Source organism: Acomys russatus, chromosome 21 (genome assembly GCF_903995435.1).
Source record: "Acomys russatus chromosome 21, mAcoRus1.1, whole genome shotgun sequence".
In the NCBI taxonomy this organism is placed as follows: domain Eukaryota; kingdom Metazoa; phylum Chordata; class Mammalia; order Rodentia; family Muridae; genus Acomys; species Acomys russatus.
The window spans coordinates 48,858,720-48,882,829 of record NC_067157.1 but is presented as its reverse complement, the minus strand read 5'-3'; the positions used below and the strand labels follow the sequence as shown (position 1 = coordinate 48,882,829).

At 46.6% G+C, this 24,110-nt stretch overlaps 1 protein-coding gene across 1 annotated transcript in view; it reads right to left on the bottom strand.

Annotated features, from left to right (window-relative positions):
- Positions 1 to 16,323, bottom strand: part of Tiam2 (TIAM Rac1 associated GEF 2) — a 106,372-nt gene extending 90,049 nt beyond the window's left edge. The window contains exons 1-4 of the mRNA XM_051164103.1: positions 15,094 to 16,323; positions 8,974 to 9,409; positions 5,001 to 5,173; positions 2,684 to 2,908 (exon numbers count right to left, since the gene is read on the bottom strand). Coding sequence (XP_051020060.1) covers positions 2,684 to 2,908; positions 5,001 to 5,173; positions 8,974 to 9,409; positions 15,094 to 16,299 — 2,040 coding nt within the window. The 5' untranslated portion in view covers positions 16,300 to 16,323. The remainder of the gene's footprint in view (positions 1 to 2,683; positions 2,909 to 5,000; positions 5,174 to 8,973; positions 9,410 to 15,093) is intronic.
- Positions 16,324 to 24,110: the final 7,787 nt, after the last annotated feature.

Genomic DNA, 24,110 nt, shown 5'->3' with positions numbered 1-24,110 from the left:
TCCTGACAGCTGAGCTGGGAAGAGTGAGCCCAGTGGATTTAACTCCTGCTACCCCCTGCAGGACCTTTGGGTGGGGGGTGGGGGGAAGATGACTAAATTAGGGCCTTAAAATTTTCTTTTAATGTGGTAAGATGACATCAAGGCAGAATTTCTGAAGCGCAACTTTTCTTCCCAGGAATTCGCAGTGTTGTGAGGCAGGGGTGGGAGAGTGTGGAGGAGGCAGGGAGGGATTCAGGCTGGGAGCGGGGGCGGGGGTGGGGGGGGGCAACCGGAGTGAAAAGCTGGTGGCCAAGGTATAACACAAATGACTGACAACCCTGTCAAAGAGTGGGTGTCATCCTCAAAGGATAAACCCCTGCACCTTTGTATGTGCCGCACAGGTGCTCTTTACGTCAGCTACAACAGCAGCCTGGCTTCATTTCTTTGTGACAGGGTCTAGCTAAGCTGCCCAGGGTGGCCAGTCATTTGCTATGTAGCCTTAGCAGGCTTGAATTTATAATCTTGCCTTAGCCTTCCAAGTAGCAGGGAACCACAGGCCTGCGGCACCAAGCTCCGCTGATCCCAACTCATTAAAAGAACTTCTCCTTGGACCACCTAGCCATTCAAGACTCTCAGATTTGCATAAAGGGTTATACAGTAGCAACCCTGCTTATCAGAGGTCAGAAGTGACTGAGCCACCATCCATCCAGCATTCATTCACAAACTACAGACAATGCAGCGAAATACGTCGGGGGCAGGGGGGCGGGAAATGTACTTATAGGACAGGCTTCTGCCATCTTTTTAAATGTTTATTTATTTTTACTTTATGTGTATGGGAGTTTTTCCTACATGTCTGCATGTCTATTCACCACACATATGCAATGCCCAGAGAGGCCAGGAGAGGGTGTCAGGTCCCCCTGGAACTGGAGTCACAGATGTGAATCTCCATGTGGGAGCTAAGAATTAAACCCTGGTCCTATGGAAGCAAAGTGCGCACGCGCGCGCGCACACACACACACACACACACACACACACACACACACACGCATGATACTCTCAGTGTTACCAAATGTTCCCTTTCTGTCCCTAAACCTAAATGTCTGAGTTCACATAAGGACTAGAACTCTCTTTAAACAAGGCACTCCTCTCCCAGAGCAGTGAAGCCTAGTCCTGAAGCTCAGCTTAAGAAAGCAGGAAGCGGTAACACTGTCCCTTTCTGCAACACAGATCATATGAGACTTACGGACTCAGTGTCACTGGGCTTTGCAAACCCTAACAGACAGGACCCAGGACAACACACAGACCATGCCACACAGAGATTATCCCTCAAGCTCTCACCTACCACGTCCCCTGGACGGAGTGGCACACCCTGCGCACCCCAGATAAACTGGGTAGTTCTGAGAAGTAGAAGCACCAAGGATCAACAAACAAAGGAGACAAATCAGTGTTCAAAAGCTGTGAGCTCTCCAGAGGCCTTCCGTGAGATGATGGACAACGAGAGAAAATCAAAACAAATTGCTAAGTGAATAATTAACCAAAGAAGAACTCTATAATGGCTTAACCGCCCTGTGACACTGCAGATTTAGTTACTGATATGCCAATATGTGTAATTAACTTGGCTTGCTTTAAAATGATACCTAGCCTCTCTTCTAAGGTGCATGCATTCTGTAGAAGTTACTAAGGTAAGCATTTTTCTCTCTTGGCTTTGTTTGTCTGTTTGAGCCCAATCTCATTCAGTAGCTCAGGCTAGCCTGGAATTTACAAGCAATCTTCCTACGTCGACGTAAAAAAAAAAAAAAAAAAAAACACACTGTAAGATGTGCACGGAGAAGCACAAGGAACATGCCGACACGACTGCAACTCCACCTCTACCTGTGCAGTCTCTGCATCTGTCTCCCTTGCTTGAGACAACTCTTGGGTCTTTCTCCTGGAAACACTGCCCCAGTGGGCTGGAGCATGAGAAATGGTCCTGCTCCCCTAAATGATGCCTGCCTGTCAGGTGAACTCTTCCCAAGAAAAAGCAAGACAGAGAGAGACAAGGGAGAGGGCAAGCTGGGCTCCAGGTAGGAGCAACTATCCTTCCGTCCTCTGCTTTCCTCCTGGGCCTTGCTCGCAGAAGTCTGAGTGTGTGGAGCATCTAAGAACAGTTCCATGCAGCAGCATAAATTCTATAGAATTACAGAAAACTGCATTCTGGCACTTTCTAAATAAAGTCCCAAACATCTTCTATGTCACTTGCTACCAGAACTTTGTACCTAAACACCCAAGACCACTGCCACTTCCTGCCTACTGCCCTTCCCTAGTCAGTGTGTCCCCTCAAACAACATTTCTCAAAGTTGCTACTTTTACCACCCTTTCTCCCAACTTAGAAACACTGTCTTCACCTTTCACCTTCTCATAGCATTTGAAGACTATACCAGGTGTCACCTAATCTAGCCCATTCTAGAAATTTTCCTTACTGTCATGCTTACCAGGCTTGCCTTCAAGCTAGATTGTCCATTTCTTAGAAATAAGCCTCATATTTTGCAATTATTTTCATGCCTTCAAGTCAGATGCATCTCTTAGGCGCGCATACACACACACACACACACACACACACAGATGGCAAATATAAGTAAGAGAGGGACAAAGTGAGGAGGGATGTGACAACACACACGTGGGAGTGTGTTCACGTGGCTGCTGAGGGATACACAGTGGGTGGTACCTGCTTCTCGATGGCCTTCCTGTTCCTGGGGTCGCTCACGACGGAGAGCTGCAGCTCTGCCATTTTCTTCATCTTGCCGTCCATGTCGATCTTCTGAAGCAGGCTCCTGGTCTGGCTCTTCAGCAGCCTCACCGTGTCCTCTTTCCCATGCTTCTTGGCAAAAAGGGATGCGCACGCAGAGTGTATGGCGGTCACCCAGTTTTCCAGGTCTGTCTGGCTTGTGGCCTGAGCATGGGATGGGGGGAGGGGGAGAACTGTTTGAGATTAATTGAACACAAGAGTTTGCTCCAAAATGGCAGGATGTGTCAAACCTAAGGGCTCTCTTCACAAAACAAATACAAACCATTTAGTTTTTCAAATATAAACACCCAGCTGAGGTTCAGAATCCCTAAGGGAGGAACCACAAAAGCTAAGCAGACAGGACTGTAGAGCCTTTGCTGGCCAGTACTACTTGCTGGCCTGATCCTCTCTAGGACCTCACAGGATGAGTCTCTTCATGAGGCACTGTCTAGATTAGGCTGGCCTGTGGGCATGTCCATGGCGGACGGTCTTGACTGCTTTAATTGATATGGAATGGCTGAAACTGGAAAGCACCATTCCCAGCTTCCGGTCCAGGCCTGGGTAAGAGTAGAGAAAGTGAGCTGGGCACTTGTGTGTTTCTGCGCATTTGTGCATTCTCTGCCCTTGACTGTGACTAGGATATGATCTGCTGTCTTGACCCCTCCTCCACCCCAGTACTGTGACTTCTGCTCATTCACAGACTGTGACCTAGAACCATGAACTAAAATAAGCCTCTTTTTGGTTGATTTTTGTCAGAGTGTTTCATTGCAGAAATGAAAGTAAGGTGGAAATCTTACTGTGGCCCCCAGAAAAACAAAACAGAACAAAACAACAGCCCACAGTTAATGACAGAAAACAAGGCTCTATCCACCCATGGTAACATTATGTGATACATATCACATTCATGCTAAAAGCAATCCTGTAAGCCCTTTGAGGTGGTGGTGGTGGTAATAGTGATAGCTTTTGACATAGTCTCTCAGTGTAGATCAGGCGATGCTGGAACTCACTATGCAGCCCAGGATCATCTTGAACTCACAGTCATCCTCCTGCCTCAACCTCCCAATTGCTAGGATTACAGGTGTGAGTTACCTCATGAATGGCTTCTGTGCACCCTTATAAACCTACTTGTTCAAAGTCCAAAGTGTCGAGAAGTTAGGCAAGTGCTCCAAGAAGACACAGGTACTCAGCAAGGGTGCTAGCATTCAGTTAGTCTGTAGGGCTCAACACCACGCTAGCTGTGTCTGTCAAATTGCTAGAAATCCTGATGGTAGATATCCTGGCTATAAATATCCAAAGGCAGCTGTCTCTTTCATAGCACTTGTCCAGAAGGGTCTGCTGTACCTGGAAAGCTTCTTCTTTGACTTTTACTAGGATTCCTGAGAGCAGCTGATGCTTCCCAGGCCATAGGCTTTCTTTAAAAGATCTCCGTTCTGGACCTCCCAGACATTACCCATTCTAGATCATGTGTTACCCAGAGCACAGATTACAATATTTCCCCTTTGTCTTGGCATGGATATGATAGGCAGTAGCCTTGGACTCACAAGCACCTGACAAGTGCCCACTACAGGGATAGTCTTGGCACTGGTGGGACTGAGAAGCCACAGTCTCCTGCACACACCCTAATCCCAAAGCCTAATGGAGCATTCACTGAGCTCATGCCAATGTTTGTAGTGTTGAGTTTTTGTTTCTTTTTTAAAAAATCCAGTTATGTTATATGATTATGTTTCTGTTTTAATCCCAGGTGTGGGATATGGGGCTGCTGTACACAGTCTACAGCACAGATATTTTGCCTCATGCAGGCTCTGAGAGAGGTGTGATCTTTGCCAGCTGCAGACAGATTAATCCTGTGGACTCTAAGAGAGGGAATAAATGCCAGAGCCCAGAGAGACTGGTACACTCTGAGGAAGAAGGCAGCGGCTGCTGCTCCCTCCTGCTGCTCTTGCTTGCTGTCATTGCAGTTTGACAAGAAGATGAAGACATCCAGAAATGAAGACTGGACTTGCCCCAAGGAACCCAACGACCCTACCCAGCAGGAAGTAGCCAAAGAGAACCACGCCCCCTCTCCCCCTAACCGTCTTTCTCTCCTACCTGGTGTTGAGGAGTTGGAAGGGATTAGGGTGAAGTAGGGAGGCGGAGGCAATAGTAGAACCCCAATAAAATAGATAAAAGGAATGCCTAGAGATGTTTTCCTTTTCAATCCTGTTGGGCCTATCTGAATCGCATGGCACCACCCTCCATTTGCACAGCAGCACAGTACCTGGAAGAGGTAGACGTCCCCACAGGAGTTGCTTAGGCAGAACACGTGCTCCTTCTTGGGATGCTCAGGGACAGACTGCACGATGCTGTCCTCTGCAAAGAGGGCACACTGTGGGGCGCTGCGCTGGTCCGTGGAATTCTTTCCATAAGTCTCGTAAAACAGCAGAGTACAGCCTGGGGAAGATACAAGTGGAATAACGCCCCTGCCACAAGACCAGCGGGAGTGTGGGAAAGGCATGAGAGGTAAATGGTCTAAGCCCAGAATGTCCCCCAGGTACCTGCAAGAGGCCAGTGTTGCAACAAAGAAACCCTGGCGTGTGCAGCGTGCCTAGTTAAGCTCTCAGGAGCAGAATGAAAACCAGATGATGGTCTCGCCAATCACTAGCAATGCAGTGCACCTCCGCCTCACTCCCCAGATGCTTTTTCCACAGAGCTGTCCTACAAGGCTGTCAAACTAACATACTCCAATCAACCAATAAGAAATCGGGGAGGTAGTCACATGTGGATGCCCTAGGCCAGAGGATAATGGAGCATGGATATGAACTCAGGCCCCTTCACTTCAGCACCCTCATTCTCGAGCATGCAACTGTGTTGTTTTTAAAGGTATTTATTAAATGTGGTAGGCTGAAAAAAATCCCATGTGTGTTAGCTACACTTACAGTTTGTGGTCTAGGAAACTGGATTTATCTACTGAACAGACCATTTATAAGAAAATACCAAGCTTACATTTCAAATGTATATCAAACATCTTCATGTTTTTCCCCACAGGCTAGGAAAGCAAATATGACTCAATTATAAGCATTACTCTAAAAAAATACCAGGTCCTGTAATTTTAACTATTTTATATTCCTTAATGAGCTAGTAAAGAATTGCAGGTCAAAGAGTCTACTTCAATTTTATAATTAGACTTAATTAAGCCAAAGATTGCTTTTAAGAAGCACAGGAGAATGTTTTCCAGTATAAGGGAAGTTCATGTGTGTGCATGCATGTGTACTTGCATGTGAAAGTCAGAAGTCAACTGTGTATCTTTTCACCTCGCTCATTCAGTCAGGCTGTCTCAGTTTTACTTCATTTATTTGGCTAGTCTAGACAGCCAGCAAGCCCCAGGAATCCACCTCCCAGTACTGGGTTATGAGCATGCACCATTTCTGCTGCTGCTGCTGCTGCTGCTGATGATGATGATGATGTTGTTTCTTCTTCTTCTTCTTCTTCTTCTTCTTCTTCTTCTTCTTCTTCTTCTTTTCTTCTTCCTCTTCCTCTTCCTCTTCCTCTTCCTCTTCCTCCTCCTCCTCCTCCTCCTCCTCTTCTTATTTTTTAATATGAGTTTTGAGGATCAAATGCAGGTCCTTTTGCTTGTATAACAAAGATTTACTGGCCGAGCCATCTCCCTAGCCCCAGTGAAATATTGCAAGCATTATTTTATGCACCAACGACCAGCACTCAAATATCAATGATATGGACCTTGTGGATATGAGTCCTTCGCATCAATAGTGGGGAACCCCCAGCCAGTCTTCTCCAGCACAGCATGGGCAGGGCCTACCACTACCTTGTGTCCTCATTCAAGTTCAGGTGTTTCTAGAAATTATCTCACAGGTTGAGTATGCAAGCCCTATCTTGCCTGTCTCCACTCACACACAAGCTCATGCGTGCCTGTGCACACTCACAGTGTTCCTCTTGCCAAGTCCACTGCTTCTTTAAGCCTTGACATGAATCAACACAGTAGCCAAGAGGAAGGGGAAAGTTGTCTGCCCAAGTACAGCTTTGCGAACGGGCACTTTATCCCCATGACAGCATTTCATCACCTCAAGAGCAGTGAGCAGTCTCTTTCCTCAACACAGACAAAGCTTTGTCCAAACTAGGAAGCTGGACAGGATCAAATACCATGGGCAAGAAGAGGCAGAAGTTTATAGCCAGAGCTGCTGGTCTAAACCAGTCCAGACAATGATGTCCATGAAAACAAGCCCAACTCTTTACCTTTGAGAAAGGTCCACCTGTCCATGTATATGCAAAACACCATGACCTGAAGCTCAAGACAAAGGGAACAGAGCCACATGCCAGCTGCATCTGTGTCTAAATTCTTCCCATGGCTTCATGAGTCCTTCCCAGCTTACCTGGTGGTATGTACCAACAGCCAGGATTTGAATCATTCCATTTAAAGAAAATGAATCCAAACCCCGAGCAAAAATCAAGAGGTCACCAAACATTTCAACACCAGGAATATTCAGTGGGGACATCCCCATTTAGATCTAGCCCAAGGTGCAACATCATTTGCTGGACAGAGAGTCAACCCTACCCTGATGCTTTGATCTGTACCTTGAAGGTGGCACTGGGGTTTAGGAAGCCTCCTTCAAATCACTGTGGTGGTGTGACCATCAGCCCTACCCCATGCCTAGCAACTCCTGGTGGGGTTAAGTAGACATTCTTCTGGCCATGGTAGCATAAAGAAAAACAGTCTTCACTTGGGAGGCAGAGGCAGGTGAATAGTTGTGAGTTCAAGGCCAGCCTGGTCTACAAAATGAGTCCAGGACAGCCACGGATATACAGAGAAACCCTGTCTCAAAAACAATCCATCTGCCCCCGCTCAAGTCCACCTTCTCTTTAGCATCCTCATCTCACACTGTCCCTCCACTCCTTGCGGGGGGCCTATCTTGGGATAGAGTCTATAGAATCCAAAACCCATCCTCGTGACCGCTCATCCTGACACCACACAGAACACTGTGCCTCTGGAGCAACATCTGTAGTAACCTCGACAACTCCAGTCCGGGGTATCCCTGTGAACTGCATGAAAATTCTCTCATTGGAAAAGGCAGATGGTCCCTATTAAATGTTCTCTGTCTTCCAAACTCAACCCTTTCCCTGCTTAGCACTGTGTCCATCAGTGACCGTAGTTCACAGGACGACTTAGTCATAATCCCTCTCTATAGAAAACCATTTCCAATGTATCCACATGATTGCTTCAAGAATTCTTTCTGAATTCTACTTAAATATTAAGTATATAAACATCTCTGTATTTTCAAAATGAGATTAACCCAAATACATTAGTTCCGACATTATAATTTATACACTTGAAGGTGAGAGAGCTGACCTTAACGCAGTGAATTCCCAGAGGGCAGAGGTGGACACATGAAGTTTGGGGGGGGTAGCTAGGCCTCTGGATTGGACCGGATGTCTGCTCCACAGGAGGGCTTTCATGCCTGGTACAGCAGACCCCTGAGAAGTCTATCACACCCACAGGCACCAGGGAAAAGGAAGGGGACTGTTGTCTTCTTTGTGAGAATCCTGAGACCTGGAGATGAGGGTAACATCTTTTCTTTGAAGACATGCTAACTTTTACTTCCACCCTGTCACCCTGGGAACGCATTCCCCAAGGCCTGCAAGCCAAGCCCTTAAACCTTTTTCACTTACAAAATGTTTCCGCAAAATTGCATGTACCATCCAGAGGCAGCTTAACAAGACCAAGTCCTATTTTTGTTCTAAGAAAGGAACACGGGGACGGAGGGCATGAGGTCACACTGAGAGTATAGCACGGTCTCAGCATATGAGACCGTGGCCTCAGCATATGGCCTCAAGTGCAACACCAAGCAAGTGAACAACTTGAAGAAACTGAGTCTCTCTTAGTCAGCCAATGGGGATCACACATGTGCAGTCTTCTAGATAACATGTCGTCTGGGATGGGCACTGCATTAGAGTTCTGAGGCATGTACAGAATCAAAATACAACTAAGTGAAGCTTATGCGGCAGTTACTTAGGGTTTTGTTTTATTCTAGATAGAACCAAAGTATCATAGAATGGCAGAGTAGATACATAGAAAATGATTTAATTTAAAAATTATAATTTATTAGACTGAATAACTCATGTAAGTGCTTAGACACCTAGTATCCTTCATATTTACTCAAAGCAACGCTGACTCCACAAGCACTTCGTGGTGAAAGACAGCTGAAGGCTATGCCTTCGGTGACCCACAACCCACGTACCTTTCAGTGTCACCCAGTACTGTTTCCACTTCCTCCGGGCCACCAGCTCCAGTTTCCTCTCCTTCTGCAAGGTGACGAGGGGCTTGAAGAAGAGCCACCCGGCTTTCCGAACCACTCCCTGTTCCTTCTCAAAGAGCAGATCCAGCTGCTCCAGCGAGCTGAGGGACTCGCTGCTGGACTCCGCAGTCTCTGTGGATGTTTCCACCGACTCCATGTTGGTCCTGCTCATTTCCAGCTCTCGCATGAAATTCTCGTAAATGTTCTGTTGGAGGGGATCGCTGCCAATGGCATGAGTGGATTCACTCCTGTGAGACAGGGTCTGAGCTGAGCCCCCTGACCACAGCAAGGCAGACGGTTGCGCAGACACCTGCACATCCGCGTTCAATCCATCTGAGTGGCTGTCGAAGTATTCACTGCCGTCCTTGGACCGAGGTTCCTGCACATAACACAGATTACCAGTCAGTCATCACCGGATGGCTAGGGTACCCACAGCAAGGTCCCACTGTACAGCCTCAGGGCAATATGACTACATCCAACAATTTAGAAAGAGTACCAGGTTCTCAATCTCATGTACACCAATAGACTCAAACCATAAAGGGGGAAATAAGAAGCCACTGGCTGTCCAAATGGAGCCTGAGTTCAGCACTGGATCAGTTAGCTACTGTATTTACAACACACTGGTAAAGAGTCCCAGAATGATGTGGGACTCACTAAGCTAAGTATGAATCAGAGTCTTCTAGGAGAGACTTCATGTTTTTAGCATCTGTTCTTCTCCTAAAATCATGTGAAGTCACTGATGAAGAAAATCACCATTTTGGGGGTGAGGAGCAGGGCTGGGAGTTCTTAATGCTAGGTTGGGCCCCACAGGCTTTCCTTCTTCTCCCTAGCTCACAAATGAGGTCTTCTGGCCGGCTGCCCATGCTTAGACCATACTCTCTACCATCTGAATTCCCCCCTCATTACAGTTAAATCCAATCTCCAAGGATTCATAATCCACTAGGTGCACTGCCTAGTAATTATAGGTTGGGTTTCTAAAAAAAAAAAAAAAAAAAAATTGTATTTTTATTTAATTTGGGAATTTATCTTATGAAACAAAGTGAACTCCTTCATTCACATCCTTTTATTCGAGTACCTGTTTTATTCTAAGCACTAGGACACACCTAAGAAGTGACTCTTGACTTTAACATTGGTTCCAATACAGACTCAAATACGAGCCACTCTGAATAAACTCTGTAGTCTACTGATAGCTGCCGCCTCCTGCTAAGCCTAGGGACACAGAACAGGCAGCCGGCTGGCACAGAACTGGGCTGCAAACACAAAATGTTTGTCCTGGTGTGGCTCATGGAGAGTAGCTGACAAGCTGCTTGACCGTGGTGGCTTCCACTTGCAGCCCGGCATTTTGAGAGGGCTGAAACAGGAGGAATGGTGTGAGTACAGGCCAACAAAGACTTCCTAGTGAGTTCCAGGACAGCCTGGCCTACAGAGCGAGAGCCTACCTCAAAACTACATACATGAGGTTAATAATTAAGGTAGCAGTAAATTCACTCCCAGTGGAAATACTACTGACATCCCAAATTCCCAGCTGAGGTTAGTATAGCCACAAGAGAAAGGTTAAGAACAGTCAACTGTGCTCAGCAGTGGCTTTCTAACACGACTTCCTCATCGTCAACATTACAGTGAGGAGAAACTAGGTCAGCAGCCATTGAGTTGGGGCTCTGTCTTGAACACCCCACATTAGGGAGATGTTTTCTTTTGGAAATCTCATCTTTAAAAAAAAAAATTCCAATCATGTTACTGTCTGTCTTTTATAGGAAAGTCATCACCAGGCAACTAAAGAGTGTTTTCCCAGGCCCAGGCGCTAAAAACAGAGCCTGGAACACAAACAGCTCCTGGTGAGGATGACAGAACCTTCCAGTGTGTTCGCGCTCTGTTCTGTGGTCATTCTTATTTATACACTGACACCTCAGCCTCAAAGAGCGAATCGGGCGGCTGCTATGAGTCACTCGGGAAATTCAAAATACTTGAAGGTTCCCCTCTTAACTGTCACTTTGTTGAGACTTTCATAAACTCCAGGACATGAAGGAGTGTTGTTCATCTGGCAGCTGTGACTGTGACTGACTTCTGGACTCAAACACTAGGAGAATCTGTTTCTTTCTGTGCCTTAGCGGTGTGTTTCAAAACCAGCAAATCTCTGGCAGAGAGAGGGGTCCAAGTTACATGTGACCAATAAACACTGTCGTCGTCCTTGTCGTCGGCGTCATCAATTCTCATAAGAGAGACGCTTCATGCTGCAAGGCTGTTAGGTGTCCAGCCACAAAAAAGCAAGACTGTTCCTCCTTGAGAGACGAACAGATAGTACACATGTGGGTATTTATCACTAATTCTTACACGCGGGCGTGATTTCTTCAAGTCTCCCGTCAATGTCCAAAACTGTCCATCTAGAATCCTAATGGCCAATGATGAGATCTCACTCTAAGAAGGGCATTTCAAAAAATAAAGTGCCCTAAATGGGCTCAGACAGAATTCCTAATAACTGCTATGGGCATGAAGCCAAAGAGCTTACCGCGTGTGTGCACAGAGCCTCTGAGTTCCATGCCTACGCAATCACAACACAGGTGGTGGCTTCTGATACTCAATGACCAGGGCACTGACAGCCAAAAGTAGAGGGCCATGGGAGTAACCCCACTCCACAGAGAAGCAAACGCTGCATGACCCACCTCACGTACGTGAGAATCAAAAATAGTTGGGTGCACACACAGGCCAAGGGAAAGAAAGAGGCAGCACAGAGGCTGGGGAGTGGGAGATGCTGGGGAAAGTGTATGAAGCTTTGGTTACAGCAGCCAAGTACATTCTAGAGATTCGGTGTTCAGCATTATGAATGACTGCAGCTGATGTCCCTTTGTTCATATGAAATATGCTAAGGCAGTAGACTGTGAACAGTCTCACAATAAAATAGAGCCAGCCTAATAACTAGGTTGAGTGGTGATTCCGTTAACTAGGTTGGTTACGGTGAATATTCCCACTGGATTTGTATATCAAAGTAATCAGCCTATATATTCAATTATTTTTGCTCATCCATTATACCCCAATAAAGCTGGAAAAAGCAAAAGACAACTTCTTAAAGGAAACCCCATCTCCAGCATCATGTGTTAGACAAAGTACCTAGTTAAGCAGAAATTAAAACGTGAAAGAGAAAGAGAAAACTTTCAAAGTCAACACAACAAATTTCCTTCCTCTCTGCTGCAGTAGCTTAGAACGTTCTTCACGACAGCTGTTCCTGCAGCCTTGGGTCCCACAGAATAGCACAGACCCCAGTGACCCGCTGACTGGAATGAACATACATCATGAATAGGAAAACAAACCCTGGTCATGTCAAGTCATGGAGATGAGGACGGGAGACATTGTTAAATCAGCAAAACCTATCCTATCCTGACCAAAGGAACACAATGCTTAGCCAGCTAGCGTGAGGGTCTTTGTCAGCTAAAATCAATATGAGGTGTTTACCTACCACTCTCCAGTACATGTATGTTTCTCTGTCTCCTAGTACGGTATCCTTTTTCAGCTGGCTGGTTTTCAAGCTCATGCATATGAGGGCAGGCCTTTAAAGGTCCGTATTGAAAGGGCTGATTTTCTTATGCCCTCTTTAAAAGTCAAAACAAACGTCTGTCTGTCAAGCAAAGCTTTCTGAATCATCACCATCGCTCTGTTGTCTGCTGGCATACAGAAGTTTATGTGGGCGAAAGAAAGTAGCTTTCGCCTCAGTGCCCTGTTACAGCATATCGTCACAGGCTCCTCCTAAGTAGGGATTGCCTTTTTTTCTGTGTGGCAGTATGGACTGAGGCTCGGGTGTTTTGGTGTACGCCCTGCCCTACTGAACTATGTCCCCAGATATCTTGGTAATTATTTTTACTGCTTCAGCTTCCAGGCTCAGGAGGGCAGTCCTGAGCGAGCACACACAGCTGGGTTGCATCTTTATGGTCCTTATCCTAATCTTTTCCGTAAAAGTAGAAGAAATGCCTGGACAAGAGGATTGGAATATTTACAAAAAAAAAAAAAAAAAAAAAAAAAAAAACAACCAAAAACATCAATCCTGTTCACATCTATAGATAATCAATTATTGGGGAATCCACAGACAAAACTTTTAGAAGTCTGTCCTAGTGGATTACTTTTTCAAAAGTCTGAATTTTTCGTCATACTACTAGACAATAATTAACAGTAGTCAACAATATCTTGGCACTTGTCTGAGGTTTTACAGATGCGGCCTCTAACCTGCTTCTCCACTCCCTGACCCTGATCTCCTGAGCTCCAAGAAGACCTCAAATTCCCTGATTCTTCAGCTTCCTCATCTCTAAAATTTGGAGGGGTCCTTTCTAGCATTAAAATGCCCTTTCTAAAAAATTCTAGTTATTTTGCTCTTAACTCCACATGGCATGCAATGTATCAGATGTAAGTTTGTGCATGACACAGAACTGAAGGAGGTTCAGTCCACCCCTGAAGGTGGGCACAAGGTGCCTGGTCACCATGGTAACGGGTTGGCTCTGGACCAGCGACACAGAACCTGCATATGTTCCCAGTGAACTGGGTCATTGTGTGTTGAGTCAAGTCACAATCACAGATGAAGAAATATGTCCCAGAGAAACAAAGAGCGGTACTCTGTGACAGTGTGTGTGAGGAGACATGGTGGTCGGCAGCAAGACATAGCCAGCTCTGTGATCCTGGGATCCAAATGGGCAGGCTGGGTGGGGTTGGGGGGGTGAACAGCATATTAGACTCAAGTACCTCGAAGATGCATGTGGGAAATGGGAGCCAGGAGTCAGGAGTCAGGAGCGAAAGGCCCAAAGCAGCTTTGCTGTTTGGTGCTTTGGCTTAAGGAGCAATAATCAAGACCAAGCAAATTACTTCCCTGAGGTTTACGGGAAAAGGTCCTGGACACAGGATGGTGGCCACCTGTTCTCCATCTCCCTTGGGAGAAAAGACAGTGATGGCAGGCTTGCGCAAGAAGGAAGTAACCAACGGTAAACTTTATAGATAGGGAATGATCTACGGGGTCGGCTTATGTTGTCACCTGCTCCTAATGCTCCCCCCCTTTTTTTTTTAATATTCACATGAATGTGTACCTAGCAGGAATGAGACAACAGCACCCTGTAATCAGATTCCCTTCAACTTTATGACCTCACTAAGTAAACAGCACCCAAATGACCAAAGGGCTGGGTATGACTGTAGCAAAGTGGTAGGAGCCCTTGGTCAGCATGTGCAATGCAGTGGACTCCATCCCCAGAAGAATACACACACACACACACATACACACACACACACACACACACATATTCTCTGTGTCTTATAATTTTTTGAGGAGGTTTTTTTTTGGTTTTGTTTTTTATAAAGCAACTTAAATATAAAGTAATATCAAGTAGGGAAGGCCTCGCTATCCAAACTTAATGACTATCTCCCTCCTGATTTTTTTTTTCCTGGACTTGATGACTGAGGTCTAGCAAAGGCCCCCTTCAGATTGCCGGTGCACTTGGACCTTCGCCCAGCTCTATGCCTTCCAAGAACTGTTGGACCGGCTTCAGAACCAGGCCGGTGGACTTGCACGTAAGTGCCAAGGCAACTCAACGCAGAATCTGGGTGCTACGGGCTCAATGCTGTGCTGTCTTCTCCCACCTCAGAGCCTATGCTGAAACTTGAACCCACAAGGAGACAGTAATGGGGCCCTGAGTGGGGCTATGGTTAGAGGGGGGCCACATGCTGGAGTCCTGAAGGAGACTAGGGCTGTCTCTCCTTCCCTGCCGTGTGAGGACAGAACCTTCAGCAGCTCGGAGCAGGTCCTACCCAGACTCTCATCACAGTGGCCCATGAAACTATGAAATATCAGTCTATCCTTTCAGTAGTATTCAGTTCTATGCCCAGGCTAAGACATGGAGACACTGAAGCTGCCAGCTATGAGTCAGAGTGTATGCCTGGAGCAAATGAGAATGGGAAAACTCCATCAGAAAAGGAGCTGTGCTAGCGTTAATAAACTCCACCCTTCACCTGCTCACCAGAGGTTCTGAGTAGCTCCAGACACAGAGGTGAAAATTCTAGAGCCATTCCCCGCCACTTACCCCAGGGTGTTCTCACCTGCAATTTCCTCTTCTTCCTGGAGAGGCTTCCTGTCCAGTCGCTGATGCGCCGCATCCTGGCTTTGAGGGTATCCTTCTTTACACCATCTTCAGTTAAGGCTTTGGACTTGCGACAGGGGAGGGTGAAGGAACTGTAGTGCATGGCATCCCTGTCACCCACCCTGGAGGGCATATCTATGTCGGATGCAAACGAGACACGGTTGCTCAGGCTGACTTGGGAGCCGATGTACTCATTGGAAGAAAGGCAGGTGCCGGAGGGTGAGTGTGAGCGGCACCTCAGGTCGGCATCTTTGTACAGTTCCCGGAGGGAGGAGAGGGAAGAGCTTTGGTTGAAAGGCTTTTTGGTGTCACTGGCTGGGAAGCTGGTAGGGAGGCTGGGGTCTGGGGTGCTGGGAGCCAGGAAGGAGCCATCCACCTCACTCATCTCCCCAGCGTTGCCCCACGGGGAGTCATACCAGGATGACTCCGAGCTCAGGGAGCTGCCTTTGCTGGAGCGCAGGCGCGAGTCCGTGGGAGAAGGGCGCTGGCTGGCTGGAGAGCCTGTACCTGAATCCCGCCTTGCTTCTGGCACCGGGCAGGTTTCCGATGATGCCAACGTCGGGGAGTATCTCAGCAGCTGTACAGGTCCACCGGGGTCCTCTGAGGGCCCTTTGTGGGGGTTGCCACTATTGTGGAACTCAACTCTCAAACACCCATCTAACTTCCCCAGAGTCTTGATGAGCACCCTGGGGCTCCTGCGGTCCTCGCCTGGTGGGGTGGAGGCGATGCTTTCATTTCTCCCATAGCAGGTGAGGAGGTGTCCATTGCAGTCCCTGGAAGTGATACGACTACCCCCTGACTCACGGCCAACGTAGAGGAAGCCATTCTCGGGCAAGAAAGCACCACTGTTGCCCTGGAAATCTTTTCCTGGGACATTTGCTCTGTGCTTAGAGTACGCAGTGCCCTTTGAGGCCTTGCACGTGGGTCCGCTGAGTCTGGTGGCATAAGGCTGGTGGCTCTTAAAGTGAGAAAGGCAGCTTCGGGCTAGGGACCTGGACTTGTAGCCTGCTCCGCTGCTTCCATGAGTCCATCCGTGCATGGACTTCTCGTCTTTTGCGTGAATGCTGCGTATTTTCAGAGAACAAGGCTTTTGCTTAGCACCGGTGATGTTATTGCTGTGATTCTTGGATCCTTGGAAGGTATACTGACTCTCAGAATTCCCCATTTTGACCTGAATTGAGAACAGTTGTGTTAGAATGAGCCACGATCTAAATTACACAGCAAGATAGGGTTTTCTAAACAACAGCAGTAACAATAAACAGTAATCTCTGTCATAACATTACACAGGCGGGATGGAGGGTACATGACACTCCTTCCCACGCCCAACGAGATTCACAGGAGCAGAGAGGCACGAGTCATGTACTGAATTGGTTCCCCTGATTGTGCAAGGCTGCACTGCTCACACAGACAATAGTGCATGCTTGTGTGTGAGGGGCTCTAAAGTGCGTTATCGGTGGCACGCTGTTAAACTGACCAGGCATAGAAGTGTTGGCTAGAGGTAGACTTCCTTCAGACCCAACGATGGCTAATGAGCCCTGAAGTAAAAATGAAGGGAAGTCTAGGCACAGGGACATGCGACCAGGACTGCATCCCGAAAAATGACATTTTCATTACTTAGGAATTATAATTGAGGACAACTCATGTAGTATCAGGGCGTGGACCTTAGGGTCCCTCCAGTTTCCAAAACCCTCAAATACTCAAGACATTGAGTGTCCTCTTGTATTTGTGGTTGTGAGCCTAGCCTTTAGCGGCGGAGCCATCTCTCCAGCCCTTGCGTGCACTCTCCGCATATCCCCACCATGCACACTTTCCCATGAGCGTCTACCCGCTCTTAGATTACGCTTACTACACTCGACAATGGAAATGCTGTGGAAACCGGTGTCGCTCTGCATTTTTCCCACTGAATCATTTCAGGAAAACTGTTTGTACATGTGCAGTGATGTTGCCATTAAAAACGACAATCCAGTCGACAGCTAGGCAAATCTTCCGCTGCAGAACCATTGTGCCCAGAGGAGCTGTCAAGGTCCCTGCTCCCAAACAACCACAGCCCTGGTAATGGAACCCCAGGTGCCATGCTTTGTGGGAGCTTTCAAGTATCACCCAAGGAAAAGGTTGGACGTTCCCAAAGAGCACAGCTCAGGTTATAAAGACACAGAAGTAAATAAGAGCTTTTATTTGGGAGAGAAAAGCATTTTTATAAAACTAATTTCCAGAGCTTGTCTAAGACCTGGAGATTCACTTTAGGATGCAGCGAGAGAAAAACATACCTGGGCTTACAGGTGAGAAAGCGAGCAACAGAAAGAGGGACCGGCCTCTTGAAAAATCCCTTTAAAACTCCAGTTAGCACAATGAGTTGTTTAGGTAAGCAAAATGAAAATGAAAAATTTGTTTCAACCCTCCCAGCACCCTTTTAATGCTGATCGGCGTGGAGCTATAATGAGCCAACAGCATTTGTACCTCCTGTTAGAGTTGTAAGCATACTTAGCAGGTTTTTAAAAATTCTTCATTCTTGCACATTGAAGCGTGCATACAGCCACAAAGCAGAATCAAAGGGGTGGATAACTGGTTGGTGGCAGTTATCAAACACTTTAAAAACTCAGTTAGTGGAGCAACTGAACCCTTCTTTATTACTCAAGGGGTCACGCATTTTATGAGCGGCCAACATGTCTGAGCTGTTATTACCTGCAGCCTGGCTTTTGCTGGGATGGAGGTTAATGTTCAGTGAGGTTTACATGGTCTTGGAAACAAGGCAGGTATTTAACAAGCATGAGGAGGGCAGGTCCATGAAGTGATCCTGAAAAACAGACAGACAGAACTGTGAAAACTCCATCAAGCTTCTTACACTCAACTCCCAAGAAGGAAAAGCAAAGAAGCAGAGTTGGGGATGTAGCTCAGTTGGCAGACTGCTTGCTTATCTCCTACAAAGCTCTGGGTGCAATCCTCAGTATGACGGACAACCAGGCACGTGGGCACGTGCCTATAATGCCAGTACTCAGGAGATGGGGGCAGGAGGACCAGAAGTTCAAGGTCAACATTGGCTACACAGCAAGTTTTGGCTACAAGCCTGATCTACATCAGACCGTATTTCTAAAATACACACACACACATACACACACACACACACACACACACACACACACACACACTTACCATTATATGTATCATGATACATATCAATGATTTAATATAGGTTATCCAAAGTATTGGTGGTCAAAAATGGCTTGTCAATGTCTCAGCAAGCAAAGCCACCTGAGACAAATGGCCCGAGGCAGATCCCTGGATGTTCTGTGGTGGAGGGAACTGACCTCTACCTGCACATCAGGGCACACACGTCCCCACCTCATAAATAAATAAATGAAAACAATTTAGTAAACTAAAGCACTGTCAAGATAATAAATGAGATGCCTGTGAACTTCCTTGATCAATCAAGGCTGTTTGGAAATCTAAAGGAACCCAGACACCGAACCAGACATTCAGTGTCACAGCCAATGTCAGCCTTTATTGCTGCAGCAGCGGCAGCAACAGGTGAGAATGTTCAAATGAGTCAGGCTTATCTGTCACCACTCCTAGGAAAACAACTCTCAGACTCTGCTGACCAGACTGTAGGGATATGCCCCCCCCCCACCGCAAGGATGTGCCACCTCTGTGCCCCACCCTCCTCTGCCTCCTTGCAGCACAAGAGCGGTTCACTGTCCTCTTGGCCAAGCAATAAAAACAAATCACAGCAAACAGGTCCTTGGTTTAAGCCCTAAGTTGAAGAAGTTGAGCTCATCTGTGAGTCTGACTTTTTCTCAAGCATGTGTCGGTGGGGGCCAGAGGTCAACCTCAGAAGGACAAGGTAGCCTTCTAAGTGCAGTGGGGTGGGGGGTGGGGGGTGGAGGAGCTGGGGTGGGAAATGCCATCTGGTGGCTTTCTGCCTGACATGAAGCCTTTATTTTCTCACAGGTATAAATGGCAAAGTGATGAAGGCTCAAGGGTGACCTTTACAGGTCCTTTCCTGGAGTCCATTCTATCATTACAGTAATGCATGCCTAACCGAGATTGACCACCTTCGCCATTTTGAGCTCTGCAACATTAAGTATCTTCATGTAGTTGGGGTGCCATTGTCCCCACCTATATCTACAATCCTTTTCTCCCTGCAGGACTGGAACTCTGTGGCCCACTGAGCAGTGAGGAGATGGTCTTCACTCCCCAAGCCACTGGCTATTACAATCCTATCTTCTGTCTCCATGAGTGTGATACCTCTCTGCACATCATAAAAGAGAATCTCAAACTATTGATCCAGCCAGGTGCAATGGCGCATGCTTGTAATCCCAGCTCTCGGGAGGTAGAGGCAGACAGATGGCTGTGAGTTCGAGGCCAGCCTGGTCTACAAAGTGAGTCAGGACAGCCAAGGCTACACAGAGAAACCCTGTCTCGAAAAACCAAAAAATAAATTGGGAAGAACAAAATATTGGTCCAACTGTGGCTTGCTTAGTCTATACGGCATAATGTGTGTGTGTGTGTGTGTGTGTGTGTGTGTGTGTGTGTGTGTGTGTGTGTGTGTCAGAGAGAGAGGGGAGGGGGCAGGCATCTGGGTTGCTTCTACCTCTTGGCTAACATGGATCACATGTATAGCCTTCCTTCAGCCCTCCTCAGTACGTGCCCAGAAGTGACCCTGATAGACAATGTGGCTCTAATCCCTTAAGGACCCGGCTGCATCAGTTCCCATCCCCACCAACTCTCCATCCCAGGACTCTGATGTGGCCACCCCAGTGGGCAGAGTCCTGATGCTGAGCTGATTGGCTCTTGTACATCTTCTCCTGAGGGTTCCATCATGACAGACAAAGTCACAGATAGGGGAAGCGAGTGGCACTGGACCTAAATTCCTCTAAAGGAAAGCAGAGCCATGCCCTCTGCTGGGTTCCAGCCACACCAACACATTTTACATTGGGAGGGAGGGGGCTGGGAGGCAAGGGCACAAGCAGGCAAGAATCCCACCCACACTTGAGTAGAAGTCTCTGTGTCAACAGGCTATGTTTTCCACTGCATCTCCAGCTGCCCAAGACATTACTACTGGAAGGAGGGAAGGAACGAAGGAAGGAAGGAAGAAAGGAAGGAAGGGCAAGGACATAGGAGAAGAGAAAAAAAAGAAAGAAAGCTTTTATGTTCAATGAGATGAGGTCTCACGTATCTCACAGCTTGGCCTTGAGTTCTACAAGGATGACCTTAAACCATGGTCCTCCTGCCTCCACCTCCCAAAGGCTGGGATTACAGCAGTGTACTTGTAATGTACCATGCCCAGTTTACGCAGTGCTAAGACCAAACTCAGGGTATTGCGCTAGGCAAGCCCTCTACCAACTTAGCTCCATGTCCAGCCCCTTGATTATTTTTTATTATTGTGATAACTTGAGATATATACAGCAGACCCTATCTTTCACTAAAGCCCTGCCTCAACTAGAAGCCTGAACCATGGGCTCACAAGAAGCCCTCTGGAAACACCTGTGGGATCCATGAAGGCAACTCCTAGCTTAGAAGATTGATTTTGACACAGACCAAAAGTGAGATGTCTCCCTATTGGTTATGTTCAAAAGGCAGATTCATAGACCCGAGGGGATGAGCTTCCTTTACTAACCCATGATAGCACAGAAGCGGGGTAGAGGGGGTGAAGGAAGCCAAAGGCAGTATGCACATTAATGAAAGCAGATGCTGACCAGCTATTCAGTGCACCTGGTCAGCTCCAGCTGTTCAGTACACCTGGTCAACTGCAGCTGTTCAACGCACCTGCTCAACTCTACCCACTGGAAAAAGAAACAGCCTCAAAAGCTACAGCAATGAGCATACCCAGCACCTATGAGAGATTCTCTGAAAGACAGGGTAACTCCTGAAAGGCACCATGCAACTGTTGCCTCTTAGGACTTTGACAAAGATATTTACTTATCACGCTTCAGCTTTGCTTTTTGGCCAAAAGGAAGAGAATAAATAAGTCAAAGTTTTAGTGACCTCTACCCCACAACTCCTTTACAAATATATATATATATTTAAGAGATCTGGTACTTGAAAAATAGCAAAAATTTCTATTAGATTTTTTTATTATTATATTATATCTATATTGTATTATATATCACAATAGTACATATGAAGATATAAGCTGCAATAATACACATTAGGTACCCAATACACAGTGAGGCCTACAGTCCATACGCATGTAGCATAGGTGAAGGCTCTCTGGAATACAAAGGGCCTGAAAACAGTGCACATAGCAAAGGTCAGACGCCATGCACAAAGGTTCACATAATTACCTTCATTTATTAGATAACAATAATATTCAAAGATTTTTAAATTAGTAACAATCTCAGGAGCAGTAAAAAGATATCCTTCTCTTTCATCTTGTTCCTAGCCAAACAAATGTGTCCGGCAGCATTTTAAGCTAAAATCACAAACAAGAATGGAAAGGGGGAAAAAAAAAAGAATGGAAAGGGGCTCTCTGGTGATCAGTTACCACATTGAAAGCATCAGCAAATATACACGGCTTTTCAGACAGGCCCGTTAAAATGACAACAACTATTGTGAGCGGCTGTAAACCAGACAAGAACACCTTTCATGAGGAAAATTCAATATTTGCCTTCTTGTCGTTTGCCTTCAGAGTGAGGCAGACTGATGGCCAGAGTCGCTGCCCTTAAAGAGTGCAAGACTTACAGCAAGAGAGAAGACCAAAGAGAACCCAAACATCTTGGAGCTGAGTTGACCCCAGATGGGGAGCAGGAAGAAGGCAGCAGGTAAGCAGATGGCACTGAGGAACTTGGGGGACAGAGCAGTACAGAGGACTGGGTCTTCATGATGGGGTGAGCAGAGCTAGGGTCAGGGCCACTGTACAAAGGCAGATTTATGGCTGAGACAGCAAAACCTATGTTCTACCACAAGGAGATACCAACAGGCAGCATATGTTCCTAAGAGATTAGAAGACTGAACTCAGAGGCTCCCCATAGCCAATAGGGAAGCCCTCAGGCCAGAGTCAAGACCGAGATAAGACAGAGGTACACCACCACCAGCCACCAGGAGGTCTGCTGACATCTTTTTATGTGGGTCAGGCCTCAGAGGTGTTGCAGCCACTCAGAAGACAAGGCTCAGAATGTGGTCTGGTTTGTGTCAGAGAACCTGGGAGAGGGGTGACTTTTGTCTGGTATAGCATGTAAGACGTTGGGGGAAGTGCTTAACCCTTCTGCATCTCATTTTCCACATTTGCAAAACAAAAATCAAATAGATACCTGACATATCCACTTCACAGACCGAGAGTCAGGTATGGAAATTTATATGAAACACCTAAAAAAAATATGATTACCATCAGCTATAAACTGCTAATTTTGTGTAGTGTGATGATATCAAATCTTATATTATCTGCCATGACAGATCTGTCATTGATTATGAATCAGTAAACTTTATCTATATTTACATATGAATTTATAATTTTCTAAGTGCTACTAATAGTGTCTGTTTTTTTATCAATTCCCTCCAAATAATCACAGCATATAAAACATAATTTACAAGAGGTGTCAAATGCCCAAGAAAATGATGGCCCAAGCCACACCGTTAAATAATTAGATCCTTGTGATTGAAAAGATGAGCTAATAATCCCAGTAACTCACTGAGCAACTATTAATGCCTTAAATTACCCATTAATGTCTGCTGGAGGCTATAGCCTCCAAGGACACAGCCCTTACAAATTGAGATCATGCTAGTGATGCAACCCAGAGAGGCAAAAGGTATCACTCAACATCAGACAACACACCAGCTCCCCGCGACAAGGAAATATACTCTGGTGTCTCTACAGTGAGAGGCTGAGAAAACCAGTGTTCATTTCTTACTATTGCACAAGTGACTGAAAATCCACATGAAAGGGACACATGTGTGTAAACAAGACCTTTCAGCTCTAGAAAGGACTGAACCTCCTTTTGTCAATGAACCACTGTCCGACTGCAGGAATCGATTACCGGGACCTGAGGGAACAAATGTCTAATTCCAAGACTACTTGAACTCATTCTGACAAGGAAGCAGGCAAAAGAACATCTGGTGTCTGCAGGAATTTGTGATCTTTACAAATACAGTGGGGTGGGCAGGAAGCAAATTGCTCCTAAGTGCCTCTAAGCTAAGAAGCGCTGCTGAGCCACACCAAGTTCTCCTTCAGGGCAGTGGGGGCCCATTAACAGATTTCAGAATCAGCTCCTGGGCAGCCCAGGAGCCTGAGCTCAGTGGACAAGCATGGCTGACATTCAACCGGGGGTGGGAGGGTGTCATAAATTCCACAGGGACAATGACCCAGCTCTGGGGCAGAGTTCACTACCTTAGTTAACCTCATTCATCATATCTGGGGTGAGTGGTCTTGGAACTCACACCTGCTTTGTAAGGAACCCAGACATCTGCAGTGTGAACACAGACTGCTGTCCAAATTAGGGTCTCAGCCCATGGGTGGCTCATGAAGTTCTCATAATGAATCAATTCTAGCAAAAAGTAGACAGAAAATAAGATTAAAAAAAAAAAAAAAAAAAAGGCAGCGCATGTCCCAGGAAAGGTAAAACTGCCACCATGTGAAACAATGTATCTGTGTATTTGTTTGTATACTGGGTTGTAAAGTATAGTTGTGTCGTTTTGACTAGTGATCCCAAACATATCCCCCCTTTAAAAATTATTAATTAATTTATTTATTTATTTATTCACTTTATATCCAAGTTAGCCCCCTCCCTTCTCTTCTCCCAGTCCCACCCTCCCCATTCCCTATTCCTCCTAAAAAGGGAGCCCCCCCCACCCCCCACCCCAGCTCATCAAGTCACATCAGGATTGAGTTCGTCCTCTTTCCCTGTGGTCTGGCAAGACAGTCCCACTAGGGGAAAGTGACTAAGAGACAGCCCCTGCTCCCCTTGCTAGTGGTCCCACATGAAGCCTGAGCTGCCCATCGGCTACATCTATGTAGAAGACCTAGGTCCAGTCCATGCATGGTCC